The sequence below is a fragment of the Aethalodelphis obliquidens genome, unplaced genomic scaffold (genome assembly GCF_003676395.1).
Source record: "Aethalodelphis obliquidens isolate GAN/ISIS:26980383/991018 unplaced genomic scaffold, ASM367639v1 scaffold114, whole genome shotgun sequence".
In the NCBI taxonomy this organism is placed as follows: domain Eukaryota; kingdom Metazoa; phylum Chordata; class Mammalia; order Artiodactyla; family Delphinidae; genus Aethalodelphis; species Aethalodelphis obliquidens.
The window spans coordinates 2,283,805-2,299,299 of NW_020838058.1; the positions used below are offsets into that span (position 1 = coordinate 2,283,805).

General features: G+C 43.4%; 1 protein-coding gene across 1 annotated transcript in view; it reads left to right on the forward strand.

Annotated features, from left to right (window-relative positions):
- Nucleotides 1-3,521, forward strand: part of LOC113615293 (glycine receptor subunit alpha-4) — a 29,308-nt gene extending 25,787 nt beyond the window's left edge. Inside the window, exon 9 of the mRNA XM_027097517.1 lies at nt 3,083-3,521. Coding sequence (XP_026953318.1) covers nt 3,083-3,373 — 291 coding nt within the window. The 3' untranslated portion in view covers nt 3,374-3,521. The remainder of the gene's footprint in view (nt 1-3,082) is intronic.
- Nucleotides 3,522-15,495: the final 11,974 nt, after the last annotated feature.

Genomic DNA, 15,495 nt, shown 5'->3' on the forward strand with positions numbered 1-15,495 from the left:
TGGACACAGCAGCCACAGAATCTACTCCACCAACCTTTGCAGGCTGATTGGCAAGGGCTCTCTTTCAAGATGGAAAGAGAAAGAGCCTTACCATTATCAATAGAATAACTTGAGAAATGGAAGAAATTTCAAAATATTGCCAAATCCTCTCAGGCGCTTGATCCCAGAACCCTGCTTGCCTCTTTCCATCCCCCAAGACCCTCCCCCATTCTCCAATTTCCTCTCTCACTTCAATATATATCACTCAATATCTATCCCCCCTTCCCATCTCCACACCGTGCATTCCCGCCTCAGCTTGGTTTTGGAATATCTTTCCTCTCTAGCTCCCCAGCCCTCCTCCCCTATAGATATCTGCCACAGAAATGTTCTATTTCAACAGCCATGGAAGCCACAAAGTGGAGTTTAAGCCTCCACTGTCCCACACACACACACACACACACACACACACACACACACACACACACACCCCTCAGAATTTCGCCTAAATAGGTAATACCCAAATCCAGGATCCCCACCCTTGAATTTTAGGCCACTCATGTTTGCTCCCCCAACTACAAGTGGTGCAACATGTTAAAATTAAAAATAGCCAAGGATGACATTCTATTGGCCATATTTTCTCTCCTGTGTGAAATAGCTTTTTCCAGCCTTGGAATATTTCCCAATAATTCCCTTTAGATTTACTGTGATTGGAGAAAAGGGGAAATAATTAGATCTATAGAAACAGAAAGAGCAGTTGGATTCAACGTTCTCTTTCAGAGATTTTTGCAAACAAATATATTCCATGCTTGTATCCTCTGGCTGGAGAGCTGAGAGGATCAGGATGAGCAGCAGGGAACAGGGAGTCTGAGGGACTCTGAACTGGAAAGCAAAACGAAAAATCATTTTATTTACCCCCTCATTGTTCACTTATGTGGGAGATATTTTGTTTGCCTCTAGTTCTTCATCTATAAAATGGGTCCAGCACAACCTCTCTGGTAGAAACAGTGTGAAAATGAATTACAGAATACAGATGAGGTGAGCCAAGGTCTGTGGTGACAGGTTATGTAAAGAACTTTCAGGAGAGAACTGAGGCTGCCTCACCACAACAACTCAGGGTCAAAGCACCACCACAGGAGTGAATTGCCTCTGGCCTACACGTGTACAACTCTCTTCACAAAGACTGGAAAAATCGAGGATTGAATAGCAAGGCTCTCTGGTGGGCAAACTTAGAGAGACCCTTCTCTATGCCAAAGGTGCCACTCTTTCTAAAGGCCGAAGGGCATCACGCCCTTGTGCAGTGGTGGGGCAAGGAGTAATTGCTTTTCCTGCCAAGTACTCTGTAGCTAAGATTCTCTTCTGAGTAGACTCTTCAGTCTGAGATCCTGAGAGGAGGCTGGCTTCATGAGAACAAAGCCGTTCCCTGTCCTTTACTCTGAGGCATGTGGTTCATCAGTCCATTCATTCATTCAACTAATGTCTACTGGGTGCCTATTGGATGCCAGCTCTGTGCTAGGCACTGGGGACCCAGCAGTGAGCAAGACCGATGCCCTTTCCCACGTCTGTACTATGAGCCCACAGGAAGCAGAGAAAGAGGTGGAATCTGTTGATAAATCTCTGACCTAAGCTTGTCTGCCTCTGATGCCCAGTGACAGGCTAGGCCTTCTAGTGCTGTCATAATCAAGGCTCACTGGGGCCCACCACACCAACATCTCATCGATTAAACCACTTTTCAGTGGGTTACTATAGCTACAGAGATCTCATTATAAACACCCTATGATGTCCTTCTAACTGCATAGCATGTGTAAAATCTACTTTTATCTACATTTTATGTATGTCTGTCACATCCATTCAACATACATGTGCCTTATTCTGTTTTAGTACTGAAAGCCCTAGTCTCAGGAAGCCCTCAGCCCTGGACAAACTGAGAAGATAGTTGGCACCATCCCACAAGGGGGCATTTCACTTCAGGTTATTTCTTACATAGCTGAAGCTTTTACTCCTGTAAACATCAATACTTTACAAAATTATAACCATCTTTGAATGAAGTATTTCTAGGTTTTGGTATATACTTACCTGTCCTCTAATTTCCAGGCTGTGAACCACTACTTCTGATGGCAGTATGTCCTTTAGAAGTAGCCAAAATTGGGCAGGTTTGGGTTATATAGAAACCAAGAGTAAATAGGCTCTGAGTGGGGCCCTGAAAGGCTCTTATATGAGTAAAGTTCTCTCTGTTAATCACTCAGGGGCTTTGGTTCTCTCTCTCTCTCTCTCTCTCCTTTTCCCTCTCCTTCTCCCTCTCCATCTCTCTCTAGATCTCTATCTATCTTTGTGGCCTTACCTTCTGGCTCTCAGCTGTGTTATAGCTACTTAAGATTTTCAGCTGTCATTTATTAGACAAACTTTGTGTAGTCTGCTACATTGCTTAATGCTTATATAAAAATTTACCTCTTCAGTGTTAATGTGTTCATCAGAATGCATATATTGTACATGAATGGAATGTGTATTGGGTAATAAATGTTACCCTAGAAGCACACGTATCTGCAAGAGCATGATCACCTTTACGATAATTCAGATAGCCCACTAGGTTATTTGAAACTTTTGGAATTTTCAGCTTTAAGTCGAGATAAACATTTTTGTTAAGATACTATGTACAAGCAGAATTAATTTTGCAGCTTTTGGAAGTCATTAAAGTCAAGTTCCCAAGTCTAAATATCTCAGCTGTGCTTTCTAAAGGTTTCATTGTTCTGTTTATTCTATTTATTACCCGTCAGAGATAACTTGACATTGAGATGTCCCTCTTGCGGTGAGGTGGCACTTCACTGAGTTTTAGATGGCTCTAAATGATGTTATGCATTTTAAAAAGGCCGCTCGGGGTTTATCTGCAAACGGAATCATAACATATACCATCCATACCACATATAGCTGCTTAACATACATCTATCTCATGAGTAGTTTTGTGGTCATAAAAAAACATGCAGTGGGCCTGTGTACCCAGCCACCCTGTCTGCATAGCACCACCTGAGATATTTGTGTGGCCTGGTCTCTATTCCTCTGCCTTAGAGCTGTGACCTCAAATTCTGCCTTTTCTTCCATGTAATTCCAGGAGGAAGATATCACCCGAGAAAGTCGCCTTTATTTCCGTGGCTATGGCCTGGGCCACTGCCTGCAGGCAAGGGATGGAGGTCCAATGGAAGGTTCTGGCATTTATAGCCCCCAACCTCCAGCCCCTCTTCTAAGGGAAGGAGAAAACATGCGGAAACTCTACGTGGACCAGGCCAAGAGGATTGACACCATCTCCCGGGCTGTCTTCCCTTTCACTTTCCTCATCTTCAACATCTTCTACTGGGTTGTCTATAAAGTGCTACGGTCAGAAGATATCCACCAGGCACTGTGAATAGGAGCTAAAGAGTCCAGCTGTTGGCTTCCTGCTTCCTCCTGGGTGGGCTTTCCCCCTGCATTAGATTCCATCAAAGGCTTGAACAGTTCCTCCCTGATCTCCCACTCAGAACTTCAACAGCCAATCCCAAAGCCATGTGGGTCTACAATGCAGGGTGCCAATGGTGGCTTTACTTAGAAAGATGGCTTACCTACCCTAATTCAGATTTTCTCCATACTATCCCATTTCTCATGAGAGTAGGGTTTGGACATGTTCTTGGGGCCAGGATGACCTTCTTCCCTGACAGGAGCTTCTCTGTTTTTCAGTTCTCTGGTGGAGACTATTCAGACCACTGCTACTAGATTCTGGCATTTGTCATCTTAATCTGTACCAATCTTTGCCCTGCCATGTCCCACCCAGAGCCTGACCTTTACTGTGCCCTCTGTACCTTCTACCACAGGCTCAAATAGGGAGTCTTTCCCATCCACAAGTGCTGTCCTGTGTGACCCAGTCAGGTTTCCTTGACTGTGGAAGGAAGGCAAGGGGATAGATTCCCCACCTCTCAGCAAGGTTGGAACAGTCATCGGCTGCACTGGGGTAGGGCATTGCTATATGACCCAACAGAGAGGTCTTCAAGCTTCCTTGGAAGCTCAATACTGTCAGAATGAGGTCAGAAATCTTGGACTCTCAGAGAGACCACCCTTCCAGATCTACCTGAATTTCCTGGTCTCAGAAATATTTGTTTTATTCCCTAGCTAATTAACATGGCAGCAGGGTGTGTTTGACTGGTATGGAGTGTAAAAAGAGAAAAATGCTTGGTCTTCAAGAAAGTTACTCAGCGATGCTAGAAACCTTTTAAGAAAAGTGAAATCCAAAGCAGTAGGACCTAGGAGGAGTACAATACAGAAACTGTCCTCAGGGAGTCTTCTGTTAGCTGTGCTTTTATTTGTTTCTTCTTTTTCTCCAAAGTCTCTTTATTTCCCAGGACCCCTCATTTCCAACTTGCTCCTTTTAGTGAGCATATAATAGTGCCATGTAACCTCGTCTGGGATAAAGTGGGCTTCAAGGTTCCTAAAGGAGGGAGGAACTAGGTATATAGAGGACCCCTATCCTGGACAAATATTGACTTGGCCAATCTCAGGATGGAGTTGTGGAAGTTAGAAGGTTGGAGTTATTTCTTAATCCTTCTCTTGCTTCCTTTCTCCTTCCACAGTGAGGAGGGGAAGCAGTCAGTTGAAGCTACCAGAAATGTCAGAATAGAGGGGGTGTGAAGGGCTCATCTCAGGCCTGACATACCACTGGGACATGGGGAAGCATGGGCTTGGTACTCTGAGTCCCTTGAAATGACCCACTGTGAAGAACTGAAAAAGGGAAGATTAAAGTGCTGAGCTAAACAACTGGAAGACAGACGTGATCAAATGATCTCTAACATCTTGACTTTTTCTCTGGACCTACAATAATTAACTATGTGAGTCTAATCTCTCTCTCTCTCTCTCTCTCTCTCTCTTTTTCTCTCTCTCATCTTCCTCGTTTCCCCTCCCTCCTCTACTCCCTTTCTCAAAACGGTGTTCAAAATGGAAAGTCAATAAATCCAAAGACCAAAGCAAATCCTGTAGTCAAACCAAGAGCTCAGCTTCTTTCCCCCTTTTTTTCCTATTGAGCTTGGCTGCTCTTTCCTGTTCACTGAGATACTCTTCTTGTCTCTTGGCTTTGAGGAGAGCATTCTGGGCTGATCAGGGTAGCTGGACCAGAAATTAACCTTATTGAAAATATTAATTATGACTCTGGTGGCCAAGGAGATTTAAAACTAAAGGACTGGCTAAAGAAAGGAGATTAAATTGAGAGGGCAGAGAATCCCTGTTTTCCCATTTCTGCCCAGGTAGTGCCAATCAATGAGAGGCCACAAGCAATACCCCTTTGAAAGGAGCAGAGAGTATCTCTTTGATACTCTCTATGGTGGGGCTGGGGTGTCAGGCTGCTGCAGCCCGAAGGCGGGGGTAGCGGGGGGGGTGGACTATGGAGATGAGCTTATTGCACAGAGCTCTACTTGTTATAGACCTTGTCCAGATGGGTCAACTGCACAAATCTGCCCTGTTGGAAGTCTCACGAACAATGCTCTGGAGACAGCTATAGCACTGAGCAATAGAGCCTGCCCAACTGGGACTCAGCTCAGGGCATCAGCTGGTGCTGGGAGCCAAAGAAGCCAAAGTACCAGCCAACATAATAGCCCAAAGGAGTTCACAAAGCTACTCAGAAGCAATGCCAGGTGGAAGGTACTCTCCCTCCCCATTGGAGCTAGCAAGTGGAGAAGGGAGACACAGGGTGTCAGAATTCGGTGCAAACAGCTTTCATTTTCCTCACCCTTCCCACACAAGTTTGGTGGGGGGTGCGGGTCTCACTAGAAGTGTCTGACACCTAGCAATCCATTCCAATCATGGAATTCTTGAACTTTGACCCTTCTTACAGTGAGTTGGCAGGAGGCAATATAAGAGACTCATTTGGAGGTCATTTCCATCTACCTCATTCTGATAGTACTCACCGCTAGAGATCCACACTGCTTTCTCCCTGGATCACGTATGAAATGATTTTAAGTTTTAAAACAGTATATTTTCTAAAGGGGAAAAAACTTCCTACATAAATAAAGTGTTTTGGTGTTTTCATTAATTCTTAATATTTAATGTCAGTTAAATATTTTATACATATGTTTTTCCAGAGAAAGGGCTTTATTTCTTCAGTTGTTGTTGAGGCTATCAGCGCCTTCATCTTCTCTTCAGTTTGCTCTGCTCTTTGGAGAGCCAGTGGTCTGTCTTCCTCTTTCCTCTCAATCCACTAGCAGGGCCACTTGCTCTCCCAAATTTCACAGTCATACTTTTTTTTTAATTTTCTATGTTGAAGAAAGGTAGTGAATAAAATTTATTCCTTTTACTTTCTCCCATAAGCCTCTTTCCCCACCTGTCACCAAAGAATTGACACTCTTCTAGCTGAAATGTTGACTGTTAACATTATTTTTCCTTTTCACTGAGCCATGCAAATATCCCAACTTAGTCCAGAACATATCACCTCCTAGGAACCTTTACATGTGTCCCCACTTGCCTCTCACCATTCTCAGTTTACTATTATCAATGTTGTAATTATTATTAATATCTTGTCATTTTGGGCTGTCAAAATCTTAAATTCAAATTCACTATGTTGGGATTAAAGATCTTCCTAGGCTGCTTTGCTGGTGAAAAACAGATCAGCCAAACATGGGAACCACCAAGGGGTTAGGAACCCAGCTAGTATTATCCCTTGCTCAATGGAAGAAATGTAGAACAAGCTCTTTGAGGGCAGGGACTGCATCTTACACAACTTTCTAACCCACACAAATCCTGGTACATAGCAATGCTCAGTATGTATATGTAGAATGAAAGCATGACTTTTCATATGACCTATTATATACCACATTTCTATTCATTTGCTTTCCATTAACCTGTTGACCACAGAAAAATAGACTTGGAAGGGAACTTATAAAATCAAATAAAATTTACACACACGTGTGCATGCACACACACATAACCAAGCTGGTCCTTGGGTATAACAGAACCAAAGTTCAGAAGACATCAAAACCTGGTAAATTGCATTACTGAATAAAGAATGATAGCGATCTGAATAAACATTAATAATATTCTAAATAGGAAGACCAGTATCAAGCTATATTTCAAAACCAATCACCAAATGAAAACTCTGGTAGTGACAAGAGAGTCCAGGAGCAAGGATTCTGGCAGTACAACCATCTGCCTCTCCCTGCTCCATATGCTGTCCCACCAGAGAGCCAGTCATCCCTGAAGGGATAGCAATTAGGCTGTTCTTTCCCACCTCACATTCCTTGCTTCATTATACTTCACATCTAGGATAGCGCTTATTTACAGTCTACAAACTTGGACTGGTGGCATCAGAACAACTTGTTATCAAATCTTAGGCCAGAAGGAGGAAGGACATCTGAGCCAAGGGCTATCTTGCTCACAGAGCATTCTCTTCATGGAAGAACAAAGTACTACTGCTGTCATAAAGCCACCTGAAAAAGTCACGTGAGAACTCAGCTATTGCTGCCCCACCTGAGTAGCTCTGTTTTTCTCAGCCTCTCCTTTCACCATGATGCTTTCTACAAACGCCCTGGCTGCATTATACCGTGTACATTACCAAGGAAGTACATGCTCTCGCTCTCAGCTCCCTGGAATAAGGGCAAGTTTTACTATTACTTAAGTTCAGGGAACATTTTGCCTTACAGAGCTGGATCTAGAAAAATGTGCACGTATTGTCTATTTTAATAGCTACCATTCATGACAGTGTAGTGATTAAGAGAGTGGCTTTGGTACCAGACAGAGCCTGGGCTTACATTACAACTCACTAGATATGGGTTCTTGGACAAATGGCTTCATCTCCTTCAGCATCAGTTTCCTCCTCTAAGGGTTCATTTGAAGGCTCTGAAAGATCCAGCACACAACAACTATGTGGCCTTGAATAAATCATTGAACGTTTCTCTGATTCAATTTTCACATCTGTTCAATGAAGGCGATAACAGTACCTACCTCATAGGGTTGTTGTGGGAATTATATGTGTTAATGTAGATAAAGTGCTTAACTCAGTGTCTGGCATGTAGTAACTGCTCAACGAAGATTAGCTATTATATGACCAGACCAATCATCGTAGTCTGTCAGACTTTTAGCACATGGACCTGGTTGGAACTTCAGATTGCCATTTTGTGTGTCTCATCTTGCTGAGTCCACACTCACAAAAAAGGTCAAGTGAAAATCACCTCTCTTTTATATTTTCAGTCTCTTTGCTGTAACTGGGTTCTTCCTGCTGGCATATAACATGCTTATAAACTATGTAACCACGGCAAGTGGCTGAATCTCTCTGAACCTCAGCTTTTTCAGAGAGAGAGAAGGAGAAGAAGAAGGAGGAGGAGGAGGAGGAGGAAGAGGAGAAGGAGGAGAGGGGGAGAGGGAGGAACAAAAGGGGAGGAGAGGGGAGACAGGGAAAGTCTCTCCCATTCAAAATGAAAAATAAAAGTAAAAACTACCCTCTATTTGACCCGGAAGTTCTCTCTAGCTATTGATTTATTGCCCTCCTTCCATTCATCATCAAGTTTCTTAAAGGGATGTCCTTATTAGACATTTACACACCTCACAGCTACCATTTACTCCTTAACACACTGCAGTCTATCCTCTGCCTTCTTCCCCCTCATTCCATCTCATGTTCCTCCCACTGCCTTCCTATTTGCTGTGTGTCAGGTCAACATTTTTCTGTCCTAATCTTTCATAACTTCCTGTAACATCTGTCAGAGCTGTCACACCTTCTTTGAAATTTTCTTCTCCCTTGGCTTTAGTTCTCCAGTTTCCTCTCTCAGCCCTCTGAGAGGGCTGGTCATTGCTTCTTGCTGTTCTCATACTCCAGTATTTCATCTTTGGCTGTTTGCATGCCTACTGCTTGGCTGTTCTCAACTATTTCCGTGGCTGTGATAACCTGTATGCTGATGATTCTCAAATTTCTATCTTCAGTTCTGAATCTCCACAGCTCTAGTCTTATTTTCCAATTCTCTGTTGAACATTCCGACCTGGGTGCCCACAAGGACCTCAAACTCAACATGTCAAGAGCCAAGCAGCTCAGAATCTCCTTCAAGCTTCCTCCTCCATTCTTCCAAATCTTCGTGAGTGGCACTTCCACCTACCCAGTCACCTAAGCCAGAAACCTGGGAGGCAGCCTTGACAACTCCTTCTTCCACGACCCTCAGATCAAATCAATCACCAAGTCCTGTTGAGTCTACCTTTCAAATATTTCTGAAATCTGTCCCTCCTTTTCTATCCTCCCGGATCTCATTTTGTCTCAGCTTTTGATTCCAGTATGATTTCCTATCCTCCACACTAGTGCCAATTTGACCTTTCTAAAACAGAAATCTTTGGGAAACTCTTCCTTGCTTTTCATCCTTCAATAGCTCCCTATTATCTTCAGGAAAGAGGCCACATTCCTTAAACTGACCTCCAAGAGATTTTCTGCTCTGACCCCAGCCAGCGCCTCCAGCCTCTTCTCTCATCACTCCCTCGCCCCTCTAAATGCAAGCTGCATTTGACCAAGCTGATCCACCCACAGATCCCTGAACCCAATGACTCATCCTGTCTAATGCTCTGTGCCTTTGCACATGCTGTTCCCTAGCCCTCCTCTGACCTCTTCCACCTGAGGTACCCCTACTCATCCATCAAGACTCTAACCAGATATCACATTTTCACGCAAACTCTAGTGACAACCCCAACATCCAGATTTGGGTTCTCCAATAATGCCTTGTACATAGCTCTATGTTTGTACTTGAGAGATTATATGGAGTTTTTTTTTTCTGTTTCCCTCACACACAAATATGAGTTTTAAGTAAAGAATTAAAATGTATTTATCTTTCAATTCCTCATAACAAGCTCAGAGCATGAAATGAATTGGTTTTTGCTAGCTAATTTTTTAAGTAGTGAGCACTTAAAGTTTTAAAATTAAAAACATTTTAAAAATTTTCAACAACTCGATTTCAGCATTAGTTCTCACCAACTATACTTACTTTGCAAGGGTTGTGTCATGAGGGACTATACTATCAAGGTAAAAAGCATCCTTATAATTTTTTCCTTTTCAAAGCACTTAAGTGGCATGTCATCCTCAGAGCAAATCTTTTAGGTAAAATAACTATGTATTCTTGCAAGAGATGAGGAAATGAGGCTCAAAGATACCAAGTGACTTACCCAAGTCTCTCAACGAGTTAGTGACAAAGCCAAAACCCTATTTCTCAGTTTTCCTATTTCTCAGTTTAATGTCTTATTTACTGGGCCAGGAATTTTTAAAGTCAGCTTCAAGGAGTCCTAGAACAGGTAACCACCTCCTCTCCTCCCCTCACATACACACTATTTGCACATTCAGTCAGAGTAACTCTACTTTCAGCTGATATACCTACTTCACCATAATACTTCATTTGGGGTGGGAGTGGGGCAGGAAAGAGAGAGTTTACTGCTGCTTTTATAATTTTGGGGGAAAAAAACTGCATTATCTAAATACAAATTTCAGAGGTAATCCATTTAACAGTCAATGGGTGTTACAACTGTATTATTTGGATACTAGTATAGAAAGACCTTGTGTTTTAAAAATAAGCCAAAATGAAGGGCAGTCATGACAAAGGAATCTAACATTTGGGCATCTTTCTGACTCTAAGCTCCTCCTCAAATTATCAACTTACAGAAGTCCTGAATTCTTATCAGCCTCTCTCCCCTTACACTTACTAACAATGCCTTGTTGACTGATCCGTCTTATCAGTCCTCAATTTAACACTAATCATTTAACACTAATCATTAACTACTTCAGGCAGTGAGAATCACTGTTATAAAGACAGCCTTGACTATCAGGAGGGCAAGAATGCTTGGGAACTTTGGTCACAGCAGCACATTTGCTATCTTGACTGCATTTACCACTATTCCCACACAGAGAAACAAACAATTGGCTCTTTTAGAAAACTAATCTCTCATGGGATTTCCCATAAGGCAACTGGGTCAATGGATCACAATGTCTTAGAATTCTAGATGCTGGCACAATAGAGCTGGAAGGGCCTTCCCAGATCATTTTGTCTTGTCTGCTCATCAGACAACATGGGGACACTGAGGGCCTGATAGGATAAATTCCAGGCCCTAAGTGTAACTCCCTTTTTTTTTGTTTCAAATTAGTTGAAACTGTTAAGGGTAAGGATGGAATAGAAAGTGAGGGACCAAAGTGTGTCATAATTTATTAGTTTCAGAGACTCATTTCTGAGACTGCTCTGACAAGTTGACTACAGCAGATTCAAGGCCAAATGGAATCTGTAGCTGAGGAAAGTGTCCCTGTGATACCATTCAGTCCCCAACCTCTGCCATGTTAGTCTATTTGCTGATACCCACATTAGATGTCCGAAGTCCCCATAGAAAGAGGATAGCACAAATCTTGCCAACACTTAGGATGGTACAGGTGTAAAATGGTGATGCCAAGCTCCAAATTCTACAAACTCAGGGTATCCTTGTCCAAGGTTCTTTTGTGAATTTATTTGTGAAGCCCTTAGTCTTACACTTCTTTTACCCTCTCCCTAATGGAAACATACCTATTATCGCCCATTTGATTAGCCTAAGCTTCAAGCTGTCCTTTAAGGAAGGAAATAATGTGACTTTTCACTAATACATCATTATCCTTCTTTGAAAAATACTCCATTGATTTTGGAGTTAACCTTTCCTGTCCCATCTCTTAGAATTTCAAATTTCAGGTGTATGAACCCTATTCATATAAGGCCACCTAACAGAGTAGAGTAATGAGTCATGGAAATTAATCTCATTCATGTCTATCTGCTACTTATATATTCCTCTCTCTCTGATATCCTTGTGGATTCATTTTCAGGGTAAAGGATTCAAGGGAGAGAGAAAGGGTAAAAACTAATGAATATATCTTCAAAACTTCACTGGCACTATGTTTGATGTTATCTCTCAACCAAGAGATAACCAGTTAGGACTGTATCTGCAAAACAGTATCCATTGCTTCCCTTTACTCTCCCTTGGGGTGGGGTCAGGGGCAGGAGTGCACTGCCTCTCTGACATCCCCATTTGTTATGTTCCTAACCACCTGGGAACCAAATCTAAGATGAAAAGGAACCATTCCCTGGCACTAACCTCTACCCAAGGGTGAAGGTGGGTGCTTTATGATGATCTTTGGAAGGTTTCTTGGAGCCACATTTTTGTTTCAGCTCACTTCAGGGGGAAGGCCAGGTCCTCAATTTTTATTGGGAAATCTAATTGCTTTTCCTGTGATTCCTTGAGCTCCTTCACTCTGTTTCACTCAAGGGGTGTACACTGGAGGTCTGTTTGCCTTACTAGGTACAACCTCATAAGGTTAAAGAATGGCTACTGCCTGACTGCCCTTCCAGACATTCTTCACCCTGCTACTTAGCCTCCTCCTGGAAGGGTGAAAACCTAGTGTGGATTGGCATCCATTCTTTGTGTCTCACTGAGTCCCCAGTTTCCCAGAGGACCAACGCCTGAGATTCAGCTCCTTTGCAGGCTCTTAGTGCCCTAAAAAATCTCCCAAATTGAACCCAGGTAAGGCAAAGTTCTTCAGTCAGCAATTTGAAGGTAGCGACTGAGTGATCAGTATGAGAGGTTCACTCAACTGTGAACCCCATTAAGGTAGGAATAAGGCCTTCTTCATCTGTAGCTAAGAGCACAGTGTTTGAGACAACCGAGATGGGCAATAAATACCAGCCCAATGAACAACTGCACCTGTGAAAGTAAGTGCATTTGGCCCTACTGCTAAATCTCTCCAGTTGGAAGGACCAATGAGTAAGTTTTCTTGTGTTTTTGGAGGAGGGAGTGGTGTAGGGGAGCAGGTAAGCAGGGAGTATGAGTCCACACAATAATTGGGAGGATAGGGTTCAGGGTAAGCTGAGGTTGGAGTTCTCTGGGTATTGTTAGTTTGAACTGGCTTTTTATTTGTTTTGTTTTCTTCAAAAGTCAGTGTTGGACTTCCCTGGTGGTCCAGTGTTAAGACTCCATGCTCCCAACGCAGGGGGCACAGATTCAATCCCTGGTTGGGGAACTAAGACTCCGCATGCTGCATGGTGCAGCCTTAAAAAAAAAAAGTCAGTGTTGTCTAATGATTTCTTCATCCCATAATCAAAAGCAGAGAAAGTTTTTTAAACTTTGCCCATAGATGTGAGAACAATCTCTTCAGCTGGCTTTTATCTATGAATATTGCCTCATCCCCCTTGGATTCATTCATAAATTTTTGTGGAGCACCCCACAATATGCCAGGCACTGTACTAACTACGAGGGCAACACAGTGAAGAAGAAACATAGCCCCTGCCCTCAGAGGGCTTATATTCTGGTGGAGGAGACAAACTGTAGTAAGGTAGTGGAGAATAGTAAAAGGGAAAAAGTATTATGAAAATATGTAAGAGGGAGAATTGACCTGATTATGGTAGAAGCTGGGGGAAGAGGTGTCATGGAATGCTTCCCTGAGACAGAGACATTTAAGATATGACCTGAGGGGAAAGTGAGAGGGAGGGAAGCAGGAAGGACATAAAAGGAGGGAAAAGAGAACAAAGGGAGTTTTTAAAAGGTAAAAAATGAAACAGATTTGCATTTTGCCAAGAACATTCTGAGTCACAGTGTGGGAAACAAATTGTAGGGAGACAAGAGTAGGACATTACATGAAGATGGCGATGGAAAAGGGGAATGTAGTGGGTCCAAGGGGAACATAAAGCAAGGGCACTTCACCTGGTCCTGGAGGTCAAAGAAGGCCTCTGTGAAGAAGTGACATTTCAGGTGAGACTTGAAGGCTGGGTTAGGCATGGTGAGGAGCTGGAGGGGGTGAGGAGTTGAAGAGAATCTCCATCACAATAATCTTCTGCTTTAGCCAAAGCAGTCCTCCTTTTTGCTAATGCTTTGGTCTCAACCTGGAATGCCAAGTGCCTTTTCTTTCTAGTCAAATCATGTCTATCTTTCTAGGCCCTCTCAAATCCCACCTTTTCTGATCACATCCAAATATGGCTTCTCTTGCTTCTAAACTCCTATTCCATGTTTGTCACTTAGCGTTTAAAGATACACTATTTAGTGTTGTTATTTAACTTTACACATAACCACAAACTCTGTAAGCTCCTTAAACTTATGAACTGTCTTCGATTACTTTGGCATCACCCAGGGTACCTAGGTCAGTGATGGGCACATAAGGTACTCACTGAATGAATGAATGAATGAATGAGGCACTAGAGCCCCTGCAGGCCTCCTTTAGTAATTCACTATTATCTGTGAAGCTGACAAGGAAAAGGTTTTCTTTCCCTACAAGATTTCTGCTACTTGCATCCAAAGACCTAAGATTTGAAATCAACAGCTCCTTCCCACTGGTCACTGCTTCTCACCCCCCTTCCAATCCCACCCCCTCTCCCACCACCATCTTCTATTGTTTCTTCTGTCTTCTGGTTGTCAGCCAGGATGAGAAAATGGTCTAGCTGTCCTCAGAGACTTACACCAGCCTGGACTGCTCTGCAGTGCCATGAAGGGCCAGGACTTTTGTTTACAGCTGGGACTATGGTGAGGCGGTGAGCACAGCTGACAGCCCCACGCTGGAGCAAACATCAATCTTCTTCTGTCCTCTCAGCCAAGTTTCACAGACCAGCTCTATTGAAAACTGGCTGCACCCGCCTGGGTCTCACTGACATCCCACCCACAACTCTGGCCTGGGAGCTGCTGGGTGAATCTTGGCTTTGTACCTTTTAGGCACTGCCCTTGCTCTCTTCTCTGGCCCCAGCCTCTAATCATGCTACCTCAACTTTAGGGCTTTGAAAGAACTTGTCCTCCTAGGTCCCCACACTCCAAACAGTGCCCCATCTCTCCAACCACATCTTCTGACTCCCACCAGTGTACCAAGACCCTCGTTTGCTCAGTCGAAATAAAAACACAACAACAACAACAAAGAACCAAACCACCCAGTTTTCAAAGTGTACTTTTATCGAGCCTGTCTTCCTAAGCTGAGCAGACAAGGTTCCAGGCCCTTGGACACTCGCGTGCGTATATAATCTTTGCCTTCAGACAGCTTTCCCACTTGTTTTAAAACCTGCAAATCAGATGGGGGCCTGTAGCCTTCAAAGCCTAGCCTTTGAGGTCCCAAGTGAGGGCCTCTTTGCCACATATTCTGCTCCCTGGTCTCCTCCTTCCCTAGCACCTTTGCCCTCTCCAGCACTCACCTGGGGCGAGAATGAAGCCCCTTCTCTTGCCCCCAGGTTCTCTTTGCCTGTGTTTCTCTGCCTACTGGCTAACAGTTTTCACCAATTAGCTGAGGCCTGTTTCCTGGTTTTCACCCTCTCCCCACTCCCAAAGGCCCGAGGGAGATGATTCACTTCTCTCACTTGCAGTAGCTCATTATAGCAACACTTCTTCAGGGATCCGGTAGAGAGGGACTGCAGACTGGAGGAGTCTCCCCTTCTAGGAGACCTTCTCAGGATTTCCAGCACAGAGGCTTTTTCAATCTAAAATACCCCCCTCCACATAGTTTTACATGGTACCTTCCTACTAAATGTTATCACCCAAGCCCTTCGTTAACAGAAGAGAATCCCATGTGTGTTC